The 19,867-nt window shown below is 32.4% G+C and overlaps 1 protein-coding gene across 1 annotated transcript in view; it reads right to left on the bottom strand.

Moving 5' to 3' along the window:
* Nucleotides 1-19,867, bottom strand: part of LOC113402213 (uncharacterized) — a 37,673-nt gene that overhangs the window by 4,377 nt on the left and 13,429 nt on the right. The window contains exon 2 of the mRNA XM_026642402.2: nucleotides 319-467. Coding sequence (XP_026498187.2) covers nucleotides 319-467 — 149 coding nt within the window. The remainder of the gene's footprint in view (nucleotides 1-318; nucleotides 468-19,867) is intronic.

The raw sequence follows: 19,867 nt of genomic DNA, 5'->3' as shown, positions 1-19,867 counted from the left end.
GATCTATTAGATCGTTGTTTTATTATTTATAATTGCGTGTTTGTATCTTTCTGACCGAATATTGAGTAATACTTAAACTTTGCAGAGAATACTTTATGGCACAAATGTGTGCACAGGTATTAGCATTCTCGCATCTATCATTTGATGGGACGGCACTTTTACACATCCGGAGAACCAATGACTTTCCGTGCTTCCTGAGACTACTGTAGTATAAGATTGCCAATTTACTGATAATTTCGATGTAATCATTTTTCGGAATTTATAACCACGAACTAGCTACTTGAAAAATGTCACGTAAAAAAAATGTCAATAACTTACATAAGGCGGATCACAGTAAATAGCTTTGCACCACATGGGCTGCGAGTGGTAGCACACACAGATGGAACACACCCCTGGTCCTGGCACATACAACAGCCCGTGAGGCACTGATTTGCCCTCCCAGTCTTTACAATCTTCCTCTACGCACGCTGAAACAAATGATAATAATATTCATTATAATATTTATATTTTTAGTTGTTCGAAAAACTGTCAATAATTGCTTAATTTAAATAAATCTAAAAACAGTAATACTTTAAATTGTAATACAATTATTTCTACTAGATGCGAGCATTGCAAAACTTCCTTCCTTCCTAATCGTAGAATACGTGTGCGAAAAACTTTTTTTTATATAATGGTTAGGTAGGTATATTGCATATCTATAGGAACTACTAAATTTTTTTAGGTCTAAATCACATTGTCTTTGATCAGAATACAAATAATATTTGACAGGAGGAACTTCAGAAGGCTATGTTAAAGTGGGGTCTATGCCGCTTGACTCTGAGTGGTCACCTTCGCCCTACTATAGCACTTTTAATAATCTTCAGACATTCTGTCATTCGATCAGTCGAGCCGAGATGGCCCGGTGGTTAGTACGCGTGCAACTTAACCGATGATTGCGGCATCAAACCAAGGCAAGCACCACTGAATTTTCATGTTCTTTATTTGTGTTTTTAATTCGTATCATGCTCGGCGGTGAAGGAAAACATCGTGAGGAAACCTGCATATGTCTAATTTGAACGAAATTCGGTCACATGTGTATCCACCAACCCGCAATGGAGCAGCGTGGTGGAATATACTCCAAGTCTTCTCCTCAAAGGGAGGGGAGGCTTTAGCCCAGCAGTAGGAATTTATAGGCTGTTACTGTATTCAGTCGTTGCCCTCTTAAAAACGAGATTTATGTGCCGTGTTGTTGTTCAACGCACACTCACAATTCAAACCGGAAGACTGCTGTACGAAGTGTTACTGTTTGATAGAATAATTGGTTTATAAATAAAATTCACCATGGACAATTACTATACATATTTCGGACAAGAAATTGATGATAAGACAACATCGGACAGTTTATTATCATAATATCAATAAAGTTTTTAAAGAGGAGTTGTGAATATGAATATTCATGAATCGCCCATGAATAAGTAATTAATAATGAAGCCTGTTACCGCAGTGCGCATTATTTAACTGAATAGTGTATTCCATAAACATAAGTTCGTTATACATCGAAAAAATGCATACATACATAAATATCCATGTAACACGTCGTCTTTTTTAACATAACAAAGAAAAAACCATTTAGTAACACGTTCTCGTCTGTTTGCAAACCGATTTTCTAACTTTTTTTTTTGTTGATATTATTTATAGATTATGTATATAGATTAGTTATATAAGAGCATTGTAAATTCAAATGTTTCCTTAAATTATCAGTAATGATTATAATGAAATTCTGACCACTGATCGTATACTCAGAGCGTATGCTCGTCTTACTTGGTAGTATGACTTTTTGCAAGTCTCTCTACCGCGGTACCACTTAGACTCACCAGATATTCTACCGCCAACCAGCAATATTTGGTATTATTGTGTTACGATTTTAAGTGTCAGTGAGCCAGTTTAATTACAGGTACAAGGGACATAACATGTTAGTTGGGAACTTGTCGGTGGCGCATTGCCGATTCAAGGAATGGTTAATATTTCTTGTAGCGCCAATATGGGCGGCTTCAGGTAATCAGGTCAATCCAAGCCAACCTATATCATGAAATAAATATTATTTAATAAGGCATTTTGTTCTATACATAGTTAAAAAAACGATAATAGTACGATTCGTTGATTTATATGTATATAATTATAATAGATTTTAAAAATTCCATGTAGATTGTTATTATTATATATTATTATTATTATAGATATGTTATTGATTATGATTGTCTATCGATTATTGTCGATTGTTTTGAAATTTCACTAAAGATACAATGAAGATTTACCGCTGCAGCGAACTTAAATTCAAACTTACCAGTATTTGAACAAATTATTTCTAAAGGTCTTGTCTATCGTAGAATATATATCAATGTGTATATGCAGTCTAAAAATTTGTAAAAAATACTTGCCCGTTACACAGCTATAAAGCTCGGGTTTTGGAAAAAGGATTTGCCGGTGTTCCCGCGAGATCCTAAAAGCTACATAAACTTTACTCATGATATGTAGTTTGCCTCAATTTTATTACGACGTGGATTTTTGTAATAAATCCTTGCCATAAATGTTATTATTGAATGTAAATATGTATTTCGTACATATTTTTGTTTTTTTTCTATTCGGTTGTGTTTGGGTCATGATTTTTGTTAGTGTTTGGACGAATTATTCTGTCAGTTCTGAATAGATTAGAAAATATTTACTAGAAACGTTTGCTTGCTTTTGAGGAAGAATACATCCAATTTTTTGTTTAATTAGAGGAATAGTAAAACTAACATGCGTTGTTCATTTATTCAAACGATTATTAAAAATAATTTATTCGAATTCAAATTATTTATTCCAAAGATAAGCATTGCAAACACTTGCATATAGACACGTCAGACTTGAGAAGAGTCAGCGCTATAAAATCAGTACAGTACTCCAATCACTAGAGGAGTATATCTATAGTTTCCTTATAGATTCTTGAAAAATTTCTGTTTTGAAAGTAAAATTAAAGTGAATTTAATTAGTTAAGTAAATAGAATATATATATAAGTATTAGAAATATAGAAGTTTTATAAAAAATATATATATTTAGGTGATTCCTTTATCCATACAACTGGCTGGGACAAATAAAAAAAAAAAGAACAAAAGCGCGCGAAACTGAATTAAAACGACATTCATTTTTCTTTTTAGACGCGGACAGTAAGGTCGATATTGGCGCGACTTGTAATTTGTAAGTGTTCGTTGTGTTTTATTTTGGACTTGTAAGTTTAACTGAGTAAGTAGTTTACTTCAATATGTATGAATTGGTGATTTATTTATGTTAAGATAAATTCGAAGTTAGAATAATTTTTGGTTTGTTAAATATAATAGTTAAAAGTAAAGTAAGATAAATTGTTGTTTGTTAGTAATTGTTTTTTTAAACTTCTGTACGCTAAACATATATTAAACAAGAACGTTTTGTAGTATTGAGTGCATAATATAACAGAGCTTTTAGCAAATAGCATGGAATATCTAAATCTGAGGTTTGTCTTTATTCCTTCGATTGTAACAGATTATATATATGTATTATCGCTTATTTCATTCCCAAGATGTGAATGAATGATAATGATGAATGAAGTTAATAAGCAGTTACTTAATAATCTTTAGTACACAGATGTTTACCTATTCGATTTTTAAAATTTATATTTATATATTTCATGACAAATTCTGTAATGTGTCAGTGGCCTTGGGAACTTTCATTGATACAGTCAATACAAGGAGCACAAAACGACTAAATAATTCAAAGGCGCGAGGAGTATTATGAGTGGATGTTCCGTAATGTTATTAATAGAATATTTATGCATTCCAAATCGGCTTTTATATTTCATCTAACCCTACTATATTTTTTGTGTTCTATGTGACATTCTGAGATATGGACAGATTAAATTAATATTATAATGAAAATAAACAAATTTGAATTAAGAATTATAGTATTCAAATACATGTAAAGCTACCTTTGTCAGAATGTCGAGGAACGTGAAAAAAGAAGCTTAATTACCCTTTTGTACAGATTACATAATTAAATAGTCAACACGACAATAGTATCAAACATATATTTTCAGAACTAAATAAACCTTAATTATTATTATTATATATGTTTTTATCATTAGATTATTAATCGGTATGAATATATCAAAATTCTGTATTCGTGAAATATGTATGAAATAATATGTATAAATAGACAGACGTAAACTTTCGAATGATTCAAAAACGCAGACATGTTGATGTTCCTTGTTTACATCAACGTGTCTGACTTTTTGCGTTACATCAAAGACTCTGGTTCAATGACTGAAAAAAAATTCGGCGCACATAATTCAAAGGGTTCACGAGTAGGTGCGCTGAATGTGTGCTGCACCAGCTACATGTCTCAAGGACTGTCTCGAGGACATGATGAGCGTACAGTCGCCGTCGAAAATGTGTAAATTTCACTAAAACTGACAAAATGTTTCACTTAATTTTAGGCTCTAATGTCAGTTACAATTTATTTTTTAACTGTTTTTATGATTCAAATCAAAATATACTTTATTCAATTAGGCTTTTACAAGCATTTTTGAATCGTCATTTAACAAACTATATTAAGTGAAGCTACCACTGGTTCGGAATGTAGATTCTACCGAGAAGAAGCGGTAAATAACTCAGTAGTTACTCTTTTTTTCAACATCTGTAAATACAGTCATATTAGTTAAATACAATTATAAATGTATGTTATGTCACCTGCCTGGAAGTCAACAAGCATTAACTCCACGCTTTTTTTATCATCTATATAATCTTGTATCGAATAATATGCCTTCTTTACCAATGCATTTTTTACAAATGATTTGGATTTATGAAACGGCAAAGTTAAACATGTTTGCGGAATTTTATTATAGAAACGGATTCCTTGTCCCAAAAAGGATTTATTGACTTTGTGGAGTTGGAAGCTAGGCGTTATAAGCTTATCCTTACTTCTTGTGCACATACAATGATTATCACTGATTTTATCAAAGTGATCAATGTTACTGTGAATATACATATTTAATATTGTTAGTGAGCATCAACACTTCATTCAACTGTGATAGAAGAGCACTACCACGCCGCCGCTTTAAAACAATTAATGTACTTGTTATAAAGGGATAAATATAAATAAAAAAAATTATAATATATTTAAATAAATAGAACATTTTAAAACTTTTGTTTACGAGATTTGTCTATATATAACTACATATATAATGTAGCAATATTAAAGTGAACTCAAAACTATACAATAGTCGTTGCAGGGGAAACGATCCCTATGTAAGGAGGGTGAAAAATTCGGCGATTAATTTACCATGCTTCCCCTTGAGTTCGTAGTTTTATGTCTAAATATATACAACCTTTTTGAAATTCATAAGTTTTTTACTCGAAACCTTAAAATGTGAAATATTCTCTAAAATTTAGTTATTTTTCAGTACAATCACGGTAAGTTTAAGACATTTCAAGAGCATTCTGTTTTAGTGGATATTGAGAAATTTGAAATTGTAAATAATATCCGTTTTGTATCACTTAAACAGTATCTTATAAGAAAATTATATGTTTTTCAGACAAGAAAAAGGAATATATTTTTTATTATCTTAATATTCATTAGCCGATCTCGGTGTCAAGCTAACAAAACAACAAGGGCTCTGTACAAAAAAAGACATAAAAATTAGAATTTTGAGCTATTTTTATAGCTGATTTGTGATAGTGTCAGTACAAGTGTGGGCAGCTCTCCAGAACCAAGGGGTCCATGAAGACCAGGAACTTCACTACGGATCAATTCTCAAGAGAAGGTGTCAAATCAGTACCAGAGTAGCACGAAAATTTAACCAAGAAAAAGACCTACCCGACGACACCTTTTTAGAAAATCGGCCATCATTCGGCAGAGATATAAAAATAAACATCATTACCAAATTACAATCTTCTGCTGGACATAGGCCTCTCTCAAAGTGCGTTAAAGTCCCCAAATATGCTCTGAATCCGGCATTCAGTAGGAACCCGCCACCTTCTTCAGATGATCGGTCCACCTGCGTTTGCCGATACTCGGTCTTCACTCTAAAACTCGTCTTCTCCAACGAGCATATAACTTAATTTATTTTTTTATCCTTCAAAGATACTTCGAGCATAGCTTCATAACACACGGGGTGACCTTTAATTTGTGGACTAGTCTTGCAATTAGTGTCCAAATTCCAGTACCATATGTAATTTACATTGGCCTTATAGCTTTGTTTTCGATGTATTTTTTAAGTCAATTAGTTCCTTATATAGAAGTAAATGTTTGTCAAAAAGTGTCTTTTCAGTCCACGTCTACTTTATACGTTTGCTTTTGACACACTAACGACGTGTTATTATATTAAAAGTATATTAATAAAGCAGACGATAGCTGCTATCTATGCTATTTTTTATATACGTACAAACGTATATATTCTATCTTTTCTAATAAATGAGTTTTTTAACTGTGCATAATTAATTTTAATTCATAAATTCAAATCGTTTGATACAAAAAAAAACATTCATAAATAAAGTATATTACTCAACAATAAGTTTATAGATGACAAAAAACTGGAGCTAGTACTCGTTGCCTTTCAGTCAGTTTAGTATTTTATACATTTAATTGTATTTGATTGACACAACTTTGATTTTCAAATATTAGAAAAGAGTAAATGCCGTGATTCTTGAACGTTCATCTCGATAGAATCTACATTTCGAATTAGTGGTAGTTTTAAATTTAATACAATTCTGTAAAATGATGATTCAAAAGTGCTTGTTAGAGCATAATTGTTTATATAAATAATTAAAACATTTTTTATCATTATTAAAGGATTGAAATTATAATATATACATAAAATAATAAATATACAATGTACCTAATGTTTCTACGTAATTCGTTCGATATAAGCCGACGTGTAATAAATGTGTCCCAAAGGTAAAATTACATGCGTTACATCTATCTCATTCTAGACATTTCTAAATATAATTCATAATTATTATCAACGTAAAATTTAAGTATAGCTAGAGCTAAGAGCTAGTATATTTACAGGCGCATAACATAAGTTCTCAGGGTTTGTGACGCCTTGACGAAGTAAAGGATAGTTAATATTTCTTAAAGTTTCAATATCTGAAGTGACTACCACCGCCCATAGACAGCTGCAACACCAGGGGGCTTGCAGGTGCGTTGCCGGCCTTTAAGAAATGAGTACCCTTTTTCTTGAAGGTTCCGAAGTTGTATAGGTTCGGAAAAACCGCCGACGAAAGCTGGTTTCACAGACTCAGAGTGGTCGTGCGAGGCAGAAAATGTCTTAAAAATCGCACTGTTGCGGATATCTATGGGCGGTGGTGACCACTTTCTGTTCTTTCTAGGTGGTCCATTTGCTTTTATATAATAATAAACAATTAATATAACTAACACCCGCAATTCATTACAATTTAAATGTCGAATAAATACTTTCAATATAGTAATCGAACAGACATGGTCAACAGTTGTTTTAGTTTATATCATTGAGAATATAGCAAACAGATCTCAGTAGAGTTGGATGCTGTTGAACTGTCGAGAGGTCGTGCATTACTCACAAATGCATGTCCTCTATAATGTAGAGCTCACAACGGTAAGTTAATCTCTTAGACTGGTCTTTATAATTATAATAAAACTTTAAATGCTAACCCTCCTACTACTAAACATTATAAATGGTATAGGTACACACGACTTTTTCTTTCGAATAACAAGAGAATCGGTGGTTATATTTGTTCAGAATTATAAAAACTGTTTTCAATCGCGGGCTAAGGGGGCGGTTTGCAGGTTTTAAGTATAAAAAAGTATGTGTCCTTCCTTGGTGTTTAAGCTCGCTTCATATCAAATTTCATCAAATTCTGCTCAGTGATTTAGCCTATCAGACAAACTTTCACATGTAGAACATTTTGTCGATCAATTAAATCCTTTCGAGGTAAATAAAGCATTATTATGTTAGTAAAATATTTTTCAATGTATTAATCGACTTCTATCCGTACATACTATACAACTTTGTATTTTTCCTTTGTTATAGCGATGTTGAGGTAAGGGGAAGAATCTTTGTGTATTAAAAGTGTACCTTGAAATGTATGAAATTTTGATAACGCTGTTGGAGCTAAAGGATGAAATTTCAAGGAAAGCGCTGTATTTGTCAGAGAAACTTAATTAGAGAGAGGAAGTTAGATCTTCTTTAAATAGGAACTTTTGTCTGATTATTCTGTTAAACAAGGATAAATCAATAAAGAAACGTTATAAATCTCAATTAATCAATTCATAAATGTTAATTTCAGATAATAAATCTCCTCTAGCTTCATTCCGGCAATTTATGGAAACCTTATTTGACAGACTTTTCGGTAGAACTATACGAGATAGATCTCGTATAAGTAGACCTATCTCTAAACTCCATAGTTATTGCGTGTATCTGCGGAAGCAATAGATTTTGCCAATATGTCCTCTGCGAGTTAACTAAGTTCGTGCAAATCATTATTGTGGTACATATTTTTAATATCTCTTATACGAGACCAATAACAAACTATATTATTATTAATAAATGTTGATACTAATTATTGAAGCGTTCGTCCTATATCAATCCGAATTGTAGTCTTCTTGAAAGGTGTAGATAAATTAGAATGTTGGTATGCATTAAATCCTGATATTTTGGTTCCTTTAGTATTAAAATCGATTGAAATATTTATATATTTATCTAAGTTGTACATTATTATTAAATTCTACTCTTGAATGCTTTTGTTAGGTCTATCTTGGAATATTGCTCTACAGTTTGGAACCCTTATTATTAAACGTATATAAATAAAATAGAAAAAATTCAGTCAACATTTTTGAAACATTTGCGATTTAGAGGTGGCTTTTACGATAATACTGAAAATAGTGATATCTCTGGTATCATCCCGTTAAACGTGCGTAGAAATATAAGAGACCAAATTTTTTTTATATAAAATTGTCCATGACATTGTTGATTCTAAGAGTCTTCTTAATAATGTACTTTTAAATGTGCCTTATGCCTTAACGTGAGAAACCAAACTTTATTTTTTGTACCCCTTTGTAAGTGTGACTATTCAAAGAATATGTTCTTGTTACGTGCGTGTAAAAATTATAACATACATTGTAAATAATTAGATATATTTAACTCAAAAATTAGTGAATTTAAATTTAGTTTACGTCATATTACTAAACTATAATTGTTTTACTTGCTTTTTATACTTTCTGTTTTTGTTTTTATTTTTAATATAAGTTGTCATTTGTTTGTATTAATTTTAAGCGGAAACTTGATTGATTTATGTTTTTCTTATATTTGTTTTTTTAACTATTAAGTGTAATTATAATTGTTTGTTTCCCAAATAAATAAATAAATTATTTCCATTAAATCAAAGCAGTCAAATACCACTAGATCGAGGTAGAGTGCCCAAAATACCGGCAGCATTTTCCTTTTCGTTGAAAGTTCTCGGATCTCCAATCTCCAATTCAATTGACGAGTAGTTCAGAAATGGCAAAGGTAACAATCGGGTTTTGATTTATAGTCTATTCCAATTGAAGAAGGAAACAAAACTTTACGTATGCCACGCGTTTAGCAAAGCTCACCTATATTGTGGACTACTAGTAGTTCTACTGTGTGACTAATATATCTTTATTTATAATACAACACTTATAAAAGCTTTCGACCAATGATATCACGTCAATAGGAAATCAAATGTTGTTTATTTGTATTTTGTCCTCTAGTTAGATTAGTTCTTACTGTTATACGTTTTAAAGTAGTGGTAGGTAACTTAAGGTATATGTGACCGGATATCCATTTGTATTACGTTTAAGTCATGAAACGTTTCGCAATATTTTTTATTCCATAAAAATCATATATATCGATTATAAAACGCATACAATAAAGAAACCCTATAGAGCATATCCCGGTGCAAGTTTTTAAGGTTGACTAGACACTGAGAAGCCATAGTGCAGCTCGGTAATGCTCACCGTCTGGCCGCTGAGAAAATTCGGTTGAAATTTTACACTTTGTTGCTTTCTTTTATTTGCGAAACCTTGTAAAGGATTAATGTGAATTTTCTTTTTAAGCAAATTAAGCGACAAATATATTTTTTACGAGTCATAAGCACCGGAAGGAGGAGAGGGGAACTGACAGTTTCCGGTATCGCTTGGCTTGTTTAATTTTTTTTTAATCGAAGAAAGGCCGCTGCTGTTTTGTGTTGTAAAAAACGTTAGAGGTTAAAAGAGGACATATTATCTTTAGTAATCTTAACTATTAATTGTAGAAGTACAGAAGCTTGAATCATTTCCGTGTGCCTTATTGCGTCTTTTACAGTGAGTTCGATCGATTTATATACAATAATTTGTATATGTCTGACTGTCTGGAGTTCCTTCACCTGAAACCAATCTTGGATGTAAAATCAGGTCATGCATACCAAAAAATATATTATCATAAAATTGAACCAACCAATTGTGAGTGAAAATCCTACATAACCCGGTCCATCCCCCAGCTGCCGGGTATCTTTCTGATTGTGTGAAGAACGAATTGGTTGTAATTCAGCTTGCATGATTCAACCGACACAAGCATTGCAAGTTAAAAGCTTTTAAAAAATGCTGATTTCATTTGTTCGTATTCTCTGCGTTCGAGTATCATTGAAACGATTGTTGGCACTTAAAAATATCTGACATAATACCGTCAACGCACAATCATCAAGCGTGAATCGTATCGGAAATATTGCTCACAAACATTTTGAAGAGCGTTGCGATGTGTCCCTATAATTAACTAGATTTTTCTTCTTAATAAATAAAAAGGAATGTCAGTATGTTTTTCCGATATATGATGCTAAACTATTCATCCGATTGTGATGAAACTTTGGGCATTTGTCCTGCGTTTAACGAAAACGAAGGCTCCTGACCCAAAAAACAGTAGGTTTGTCTTTCAATATAAACTTTCTATGTAGATTAAAGACTGTGTACAAAATAAAAATATACTTTATAAAAGTAGTCTTTCACAAGCACTTTTGATTTGTCATTTCACAGAATTGTATTAAAAGTAAAGCTACCACCGTTGCGGAATGTAGATTCTACCGAGAAGAACCGGCAAGAAACTCAGTACCTAGTATATCGGAATTACTAACATTTATGAACTATTTAGTATGCATGATTCGTCAACATCCATTAAAGGTTTCATATTATTTGGTATACAAGCGAGGAATTAGTATTCGTTGATTTAGATGCACAATATGCAATTTATGGCAAGTAATTAATATATGTACGTACATATCAACTGTTTACATTTAAATTAGTTTTGAAAATTACGACTAAAAAGTGTTTGAAAGAGTACTTTTACATCTATGTTACTACTAACTTGTTACTTGGTCATAGGGCTTTCTGCACGCCCGTCTGGATAGTAACCACCCACTCGTCATATATTTTATCGCCAAACAGAAATACTTAGCCAGTGTAACTACAGGTTCAAGGGACATAACATCTTAGTGCCCAAGGTTTGATGGAATTTCTTACGGCGTCAACGTTTATGGTCAGTGGTGATCAATGGGAAGCCTATTTGCCAGTCCAACGAACTATAACATCATAAATATATATTTTAGTATCCTCCTGACATAACAGTTGTTTACACCGAAGTATTATCGGGGATCAAATGGTGAATAAAACTAGAGAAGTGTTTTCCACTGTTGGCAACAACAACTGCAGTTGATCGGTCTTACGTATGTCATTCTACACTGTGTGAATGTGTATGCATTCTTCAAATTCATCCAGTAGTGAATATCTAGGTAGTGCGATTCAGAAAAGTGACAATTTTAATCAACGCCATGTACCGGGTTGTAGCATATGCAATTATACATCAATGAATACCAGAAGTCTAATTAATGAACTTGTCTCTCGGGTTAAATAATTTCATACTATAATATATTTTATTCAAGTAGATGCAAGCTGCTCTGAAACATCATAATATAAGTTTGTTACAATTGAAACTGCCATTGATTCGGAATGTAGATTATAGCGGGAGAACCGAAATGTAACCAAAAAACATAAAAGACCCGAATCAAAATCACAATTCGCTGTTTAATTGTATAAAAAGTTAGTAACATTCATTCTCATATAAACTCATGAAGCTCAAAAGTGCTTTTGAAATAAGCTTTCCAGTTGCAAACCACTCCACTTCATGATTAGCTTTATAACTTTGAATAAAGTGTATAAAGTAAAACTTTCTATAAACTCGGAAGGAATTAAACATCTACAATATTCGTTATAATTTTAATTTCTCAAAGAAATAGCTCGCATTTCTATCATACTCAACCAGCCAAGGAGAGTATTCGCATTTGTAATTCTCGCGCATGGATTAATATTATATTTTAATTGATAGAGTCGAAATGGGAAACCTATATATAGTATTGTTGTTAGTGTTCAATTTAAAACCATGTCAAATCCTTGGTGGAAGGGCTTTGTGCAAGCCCATCTGGGTAGGTACCACCCACTCATCAAATATTCTACCGCCAAACAGCAGTACTCAGTTTTGTTGTTTGAAGGGTGAGTGAGCCAGTGCCATTCCGTACTTCGCTAATGCACCGCCAACACTGGGAGCTAAGATGTTATGTCCATTGTGCCTCTAGTTATACTGGCTTACTCACCCTGCAAATCGAAACACAACTAACAAACTAATACTAATACTTAGTATTGTTGTTTGAAGGTAGATTATCTGATCAGTTACATTGGTTACATTGGTAGGCTTGCACAAAGCCCAACCTATGAGTATGAGGTATTTTCCATAGATGTGTCATTAAACTGAGAAAAAATAAATAGCAAGTTTGATAATATGCTAAAAATAACTTTAAATATCAATTAGTCAGAATTTAGTAAAGATTTTAGGTACTTTGTAATACTGTGATCAGTCAGGCCTGATTTCATCGTGTATAAAGTAGACAATTGAAGCAAACACATATGGATAGGAATCCTGACCTTTCCACGTATCATCATCTGCGTCATCTTCATTGAATAAGTACTCCTCTAGCACAGACACACAAGCGTTGACTGGTTTTCAGACAGTTTTACTTATGCACACGGGTTCACAGTAAGTAACGTAACAGTAAATATTTTTTTAAGGGAAAACAGCCTAGATTATTCCTATACACCAAAGGACTAACGGTTAATCAATATTGAAGAACTCTCCGATAAAAGAGCGTTCATATCTCCCATCAAGATTGTGAAATGTTATCGCACACTGAAGAATATTATTCCATTTCAAAAGATGAGCGTTTCATAAAAGAAGAGAAGAAGACTTACTCTACATGTCGAAGTTCGTATATTGATGGCATTAAGTGTATCATACTGGCAAATGTCACACACAAATAAAAGCGGTTTATATGTATAGTCCGCAATCACAGACTGAAGCTAATTCATGACTCAAAGGAACTTCCGATTGACTAAAATAAACGCGATCGAAGTTAAAAAATAATCGACCATAAATATTTCACAGCTGGACAAAGCCGTTTCTCTCATTCCACTACGCTGATCTATTGTGAGTTGGATTAACGTGTGGTAAATATTCATCCAACACAGTCAGGTTGTTCTCACGATGTTGTCCTTCACAGCTATGATGGGATACTCAATTACTCAGGGCTGTTACTGAGAAATTTTCGATAGAATAATCCAACAATTTTTTATCGGTCCAATCTGGGATTTGAACCGAGAACTTAAGGATTGATGGATATATATCAAGCCACTAGACCAACGAGGCATTTATTTAAAAATAAATACATTCTATCATTGTCTTAGTGTACTATTGAGCAATGTCTGCAACCGAGACCGACCATTGATCATCTCAGTTCATGTCATTTCTTTGATAATATAAAAATTAAATAAATTTGTCAAAAATGCAGCATAACAAAGTGATAAAGAATGTAATCTATTATTTATAAAGTCGACCGCCAGGCCAGTCGGTGAGTAGTAAATCATTGCTAATGGCTTCAAGAAATAGACCAGATTAATAAAAGACCGTTTTATTTAATAGGCTTCAGTGACGTACGGCAGTAGCTGGTCGGCCGCGACGCTCGGAGCTGGGCCTTTGTCTTATATTGTGCTGGCTTTAAATTATTTACACCATACAGTAACACTAAACGTTAATATTGCTCACAAAACAAACGTTTTATTATATGAAACCTACAATAAACATTTTATTTGAAATTTGTGATATGAATTGCTTTTTAAAAGTATTTTAAGCTTCATTAAAAGTATAACACCTCGCCTCACTGCCTCCATTGGTGACAGGAGGGCTGGTTCGTTTTTTGCCCAGAGGATCGGAATAACGATTGAACGGGGACATGCTGCTAGCATTCTTGCCACCATTCCACGCGGTCAAGATTTATACAGTAACTTAATTTAATTCATATTTGTATATATTTAAGGACTTAATGTTAATAATTCTTATGTAAATAAAAACATAGAATCGAGGAAGAATATTAAGGATATTAATAATCAATATATATAAAACTCTTCCGTTACTGAGTGACTGACAGACAACGCATAGCCTAAACCACTGGACCTAGAGACTTGAAATTTGGCACACGTATACCTGAGTATCCTAGAGGTGCACTAAGAAGGGATTTTTAAAATTTCCACGGGATAGGAAATAAATGGGATTTATATTTTCGAACCAAAGAAGTTCTATCTCCACTATAATTATTAGGGATTCAAATTTAGCATGCAAGTAGATTATAACAACAACTAAAAACTATTTTAGGATATCTTGGAATTCCCAAGGGATAAACGGGAATTGTATTATTTTCTTGAAAGTCCGTAGTCCTAGAAACTTGAAATTTGGCATGAAGATAGTTATTATAGCACAAAAAACCAAAAAAACTGAAAATCATGATTTTTTTATTTTTATTTGTTTATAAAATAACCAGTATAAATTGATCCCACACTGCGTACATTTTGCTTAGGAGCAGGGCTCTGCTGACATTGGAATATTTAAAAAAGTTGAAAAAAGGGAAATATCTTCAAGCATCGTTCCCTTTTGGTAGATCTATGAGCTATTTACATACCTATAAATATGTATATGGAACCCTCGGTCCACGAGTCCGACTCGCACTTTATTAGGTAGGTTAGTTTCAATTGAATAGTTACTTTTAGGTTTCATTTATTTTTAGTTGGTTTATTTTTAGTTCGTAATTAGGTTTGCAGGTTAAAGTTGAATAAAACCGTGTCTCTGCATATTGTAAAAATGATTCAGAAAACACACCTCAGAAAATATGTTTGCAAATCCGTCTGACACAAAATTTGTCTGATATAGGCTACTTTTTATTTGGGAAAAAATGCTGTAAAGGGTTGAAAAGGGGGATGACAGGTTGTAAGTTGTTGAAAGTATTGTCATTTTTAGAACTAGAAGCATAAAACTTATATTTTAGGTTGTACACTTATAAACTAACATATCATGACACCCACTAAGGAGCGAATTTTGGAAATTCTACTCCTAAAGGGGTGAAATAGGGGTTGAACGTTTGTATGGAAGTCAGTAATTTTTTAACTTAAAAACATGAAACTTTATTTTTGTGATACTGATTAAAATAAGTAAATACGTATTTAAGTGTTTCTAGATATTCTACCTCTAAGAGGTTTAATAGGGGTTGACATTTCTTATATAGATTAGTCTGGAAGTCCGTCGCTTTTTAAGTTAGAAGCAGGAAACTTTATTTTTGGGCTACCGATTAAAAATGACTTGATTTGCATTTAAGTGTTTCTAGATATTTTACGCGAGGGAAATTGGGTTAACATTTCGTATACAGCTTAGTCGTTAGTTTAAGTTAATTTGTAAATATATTCAATTATTCATATTCTACGCGAGGAAAGCCGCGGGTAACAGCTAGTAAATAATATTCTTTGAAAAGAACCATATAAATTCGTAATCATGTTATATGTAGTTATGATAAATATATGAATATGATGATAAAATAAAAAATAATACTATATATGTATAGCAACTAACAAATATCGGTGAAAAAGTATATAATATGTATACGTAGTATAAAAAAAAGTTGCTTCCCGCTGCCTGGACGCTTAGATCTTTTAAACTACGCAACAAAATATTAATGCAGTTTTCTGCAATTATAGAGTGATTCAAAAAGAGGGCTTATATGTATGTATACAAGCATATTATAGAAAAGAAAAGTCGACAATTTTACTAGCCGGAAAAAACAAGAGTTTTTATTATTATGTTAGTTTTCCAATATAAAACGTATATATGTATATAACTTATTGTGCCCTTTCGAAGCCGGAACGGGAGCTAGTAACAATTAAATAATCAAGTCTATTTGAAATATAAAGGATTTTACTAATCCTCAACTATTTTTCGTTTAATAAATACTCTTTGGTAGCGCTATGTGGATTGATGACCCATACTTCTTAAAGTACCGCGTTGACAGTTCTTTGAGGTGTTCGGAGATCGGTTGATCTAAAAGTTCTTACAAACATCAGTATTACTTTAACGTTACTATGTTTTTTTTTTCTGAAAATGACCTGCAGTGTTGTTATATTGACTGCAGAATGCAAGAAGGTTCGCGTGAGTATAAGAAGTATGCAGGCTTTGTGAAAAGTCGTCTTATTCCTAAGAGACCTCTTGCTCCACTGCACGGTCGTATACGTATATCATATAACCTACTGAGAACAAACGCTGCCCTGTAGACGCGTTTGAAATAGGAAATGTTGGATAATGTCAAAACTACTTGCATTATTGTAAAATGCATTTTGGTAGCGCAATGCAACGAACACTTAGCAATGGATATCGACCAGCAAATTTATTTCATATTATTTTATCAATAACTAGCGAAACTCCCCAGCTTCGCACGTGTGATGTGTGTGTTAATGAATAAATAAAATTATATGATTTAAAAATTCTTTATACCCTATAGCATAATATAATCAGGAATTATGTAGCTTCCTACCAGTAAAAAATAAAATTACAATTGGAGACCGTTAATTTCGGAGATTTTCTTTAAAATATAATTATAGATATGTATATTGTTTTATATTAACTCTAATACACTTGAGTAGCACGATCGATTGTCATAAAATTCCAAAAGTTTCAAAGGCATTAGGCATGAGGCCTAATGAGGATTATCTTGATTGAAAATTGAGTACTCGTGAGCGAGCCCACACGCGACCGCGAGACTCGAGCTTTTCAGCATGTAAACGTTATTTAAGCAAACAATTTGCTTTGAAAATTAAATCCACCTGTGAGCCATTTGTAGTGTATATTAAAACTGTCGTTAGATTAAAAGTATGTTACTTGTTTACAATTTGAATTATCATAAATATTACGAATGGTTTAAGTATATTAATAAGATTATATTTTTCCTTCCAACTCAACATCACTGCACAGGTAGGGTCTGTATAGGGAATTCCACTGGCAGGTAAATAAACAAGTTTGACCTTGATTGATATGCTATCGTTGGTCGAGATCTAGAAAATCTGCGAATTCGGCGAATGTCAGCCAAGTTGTTAACGTAAATTTGGAAGTAAAATTATAGTGGATATAAATATTTAAATGAAACAGTGTTGTATAATAAAAAAATCAAGAACTTTTCAGTGCATAATAAAGAACTATTGGCGAATCACATGGAATTTGTAAATTTAAAGCTTGTTTATTTTTACTCCTCCCGCCATCGGAATAAACTTTAGGTACGACAATAGACCAAGGTCAGGGTCGAATTTGTGTTTATTGTGGCCGACCCTTTTAGGATTGAGCTTTAGAAAAATCATTATAATTGAACAACATTAAGTAATTAACTTTATAGTTTTCTTTATAAAAAATTAAATAATAATAAAATAAGAACAATATTTTTTAAAATTATTATTAAAATAAAGGTGATTGCAATTTAGTATACATGGCACAATTATTAACGTTACATATCGAAACATTGTAATAAAAATACTAAATCTGGTATTTATAAACGCATAAATTTATACTAAAAACAATTTATTGTCTTCTACCTAGGGACATTAGAACTGGCTCATTTTTCGCTCAGATAATCAGAATTGCGGTGCAATCTTTTAACATAAGTAGTCGTGATTCCTTTCGCAATTTGTTAATCAACCTTTACAATAATAAAGTATATTTAAAAATTTAAATCAGCCGCAATTTTTACAATCTGAAAAACTGGATATTTTCAGCTTTCACGAATACCGAAAATTTCTCAAGGCTGTCTCAGGGCTCACCTACCCAGACAATCTCTTATCCGCTCGATGTTTCAAGCCCCGAGCCGACATCTATAACCCACATGTTATATGTCTTCAAGTGTGTTTCTGTGTAAGGTTTCATACATTTGAACACTTGGGTAATTTCCATAAACATTTATATTTTGAGCTGACTGCCCTCACAATCATAATTACAATATATGAATGATTATTCTAACTTAAGTTATTTGTACCTTGTGGGTTTTTTGGTTTTATAAACGCATCAAATCATATCAATAGCATTTTAAATTGATATTAATTTGTTAATTGTTTGCTACTTATTTTATTTTTTTTATAAATAAATGTTATAATATTAATTTGTTAATTTTATAATATTGTTTTTTTATTGTTCAATTATTTTTTATTTAACTTCGTCTTTAATTTTCACTGTGTGCGTCTATTTTGTTCAGTTGTAATTGCGATAACACTTAGAATTTAAAATTTCTTGTAACCGTATTTAATTTTTTTCTACTAGTGTATTATTTTTTAATGGTGTTAATATTGAATAAGTTTAAAAAAAATAACAATAATACTTAGCCGTGAAATAACAGATGCAAAATAACAATAATATGTAAATTACGTAGGAATTATGCGAAAATTATTAATGCTTGCCTAATTATAAAAAAAGCCTTAAGATGAAATTAGGATTTATGACGAACTATTTTTTTTAATCTACACTAATCTATACTAATATGCGAAAGTAAATCTGTCTGTCTGTTACTAAACCACTGAACCGAATTCGATATTTTTTTATTACTATCACTTGACGACTAAGCCCTATAATACGAGCGAAGCTGCGGGCGACAACTAGTGAGATATAAACAGTCGGTAGCCGAGACATTCGCGCGTACCGTGCTAATGCGTCGAACACGCACAACACGCACGTGTTGCTTAAATATCTCGTAATATTTCTAAACTAGTTAGCTTATTGCTAAGTTTTAAAGGGCATATTTTTGTGTTATTTTATTTCGAGTAGGTACGCGGTCTGGCAAATGGGTCATCTGGTGGTGAATGGTTACCACAGCCCAAAGTCATTGGCAATATTAATCATGCATTACATCGCCGACGGGTGACCAACTTTTGGATGGTAAAATGTTGTGTTCCTCTTAATATTTTTTTAAAGATTTTCAATATCTCACAAGCAAACACAATTGCAACAAACAATTCACGCTCAAAATCGGACACGACCGGAAAGATCAAAGTCTGTGTGCTTTTCAAGACAAGAGAGCGAAAAGCTCAGCCAAATCCTAAGTTTTTATTCGACCCGGGAATTGAACCCAGTCTACTGGGATATACAGTCTTACTAGCTAACTGGACCAACGATGAACTTATAGCAATTAATTCTCGACGGTAAACGAGGTCGAACTATTTACAAACCTTATCGGTCTTACTTAATTTAGTACATCTGTCACTTCCCAGTGATACTCTCACAGAGACCGAAGTTGATTGAAGGAAGAAGAAGATTAATTATTTTGTTTTAGATATTTAGTTGAATGTTGCATTATTTCCACTAATAAAATATTTAAGACTTGGAACTGTTTAATGTCCTATGTCTTTTTTATCATACGTAGAATATTTTACGCTGAACTAGCGCCATTAAAAATA

The sequence above is a fragment of the Vanessa tameamea genome, chromosome 14 (genome assembly GCF_037043105.1).
Source record: "Vanessa tameamea isolate UH-Manoa-2023 chromosome 14, ilVanTame1 primary haplotype, whole genome shotgun sequence".
NCBI lineage: Eukaryota > Metazoa > Arthropoda > Insecta > Lepidoptera > Nymphalidae > Vanessa > Vanessa tameamea.
This window is presented reverse-complemented; position numbering and strand designations above follow the sequence as displayed.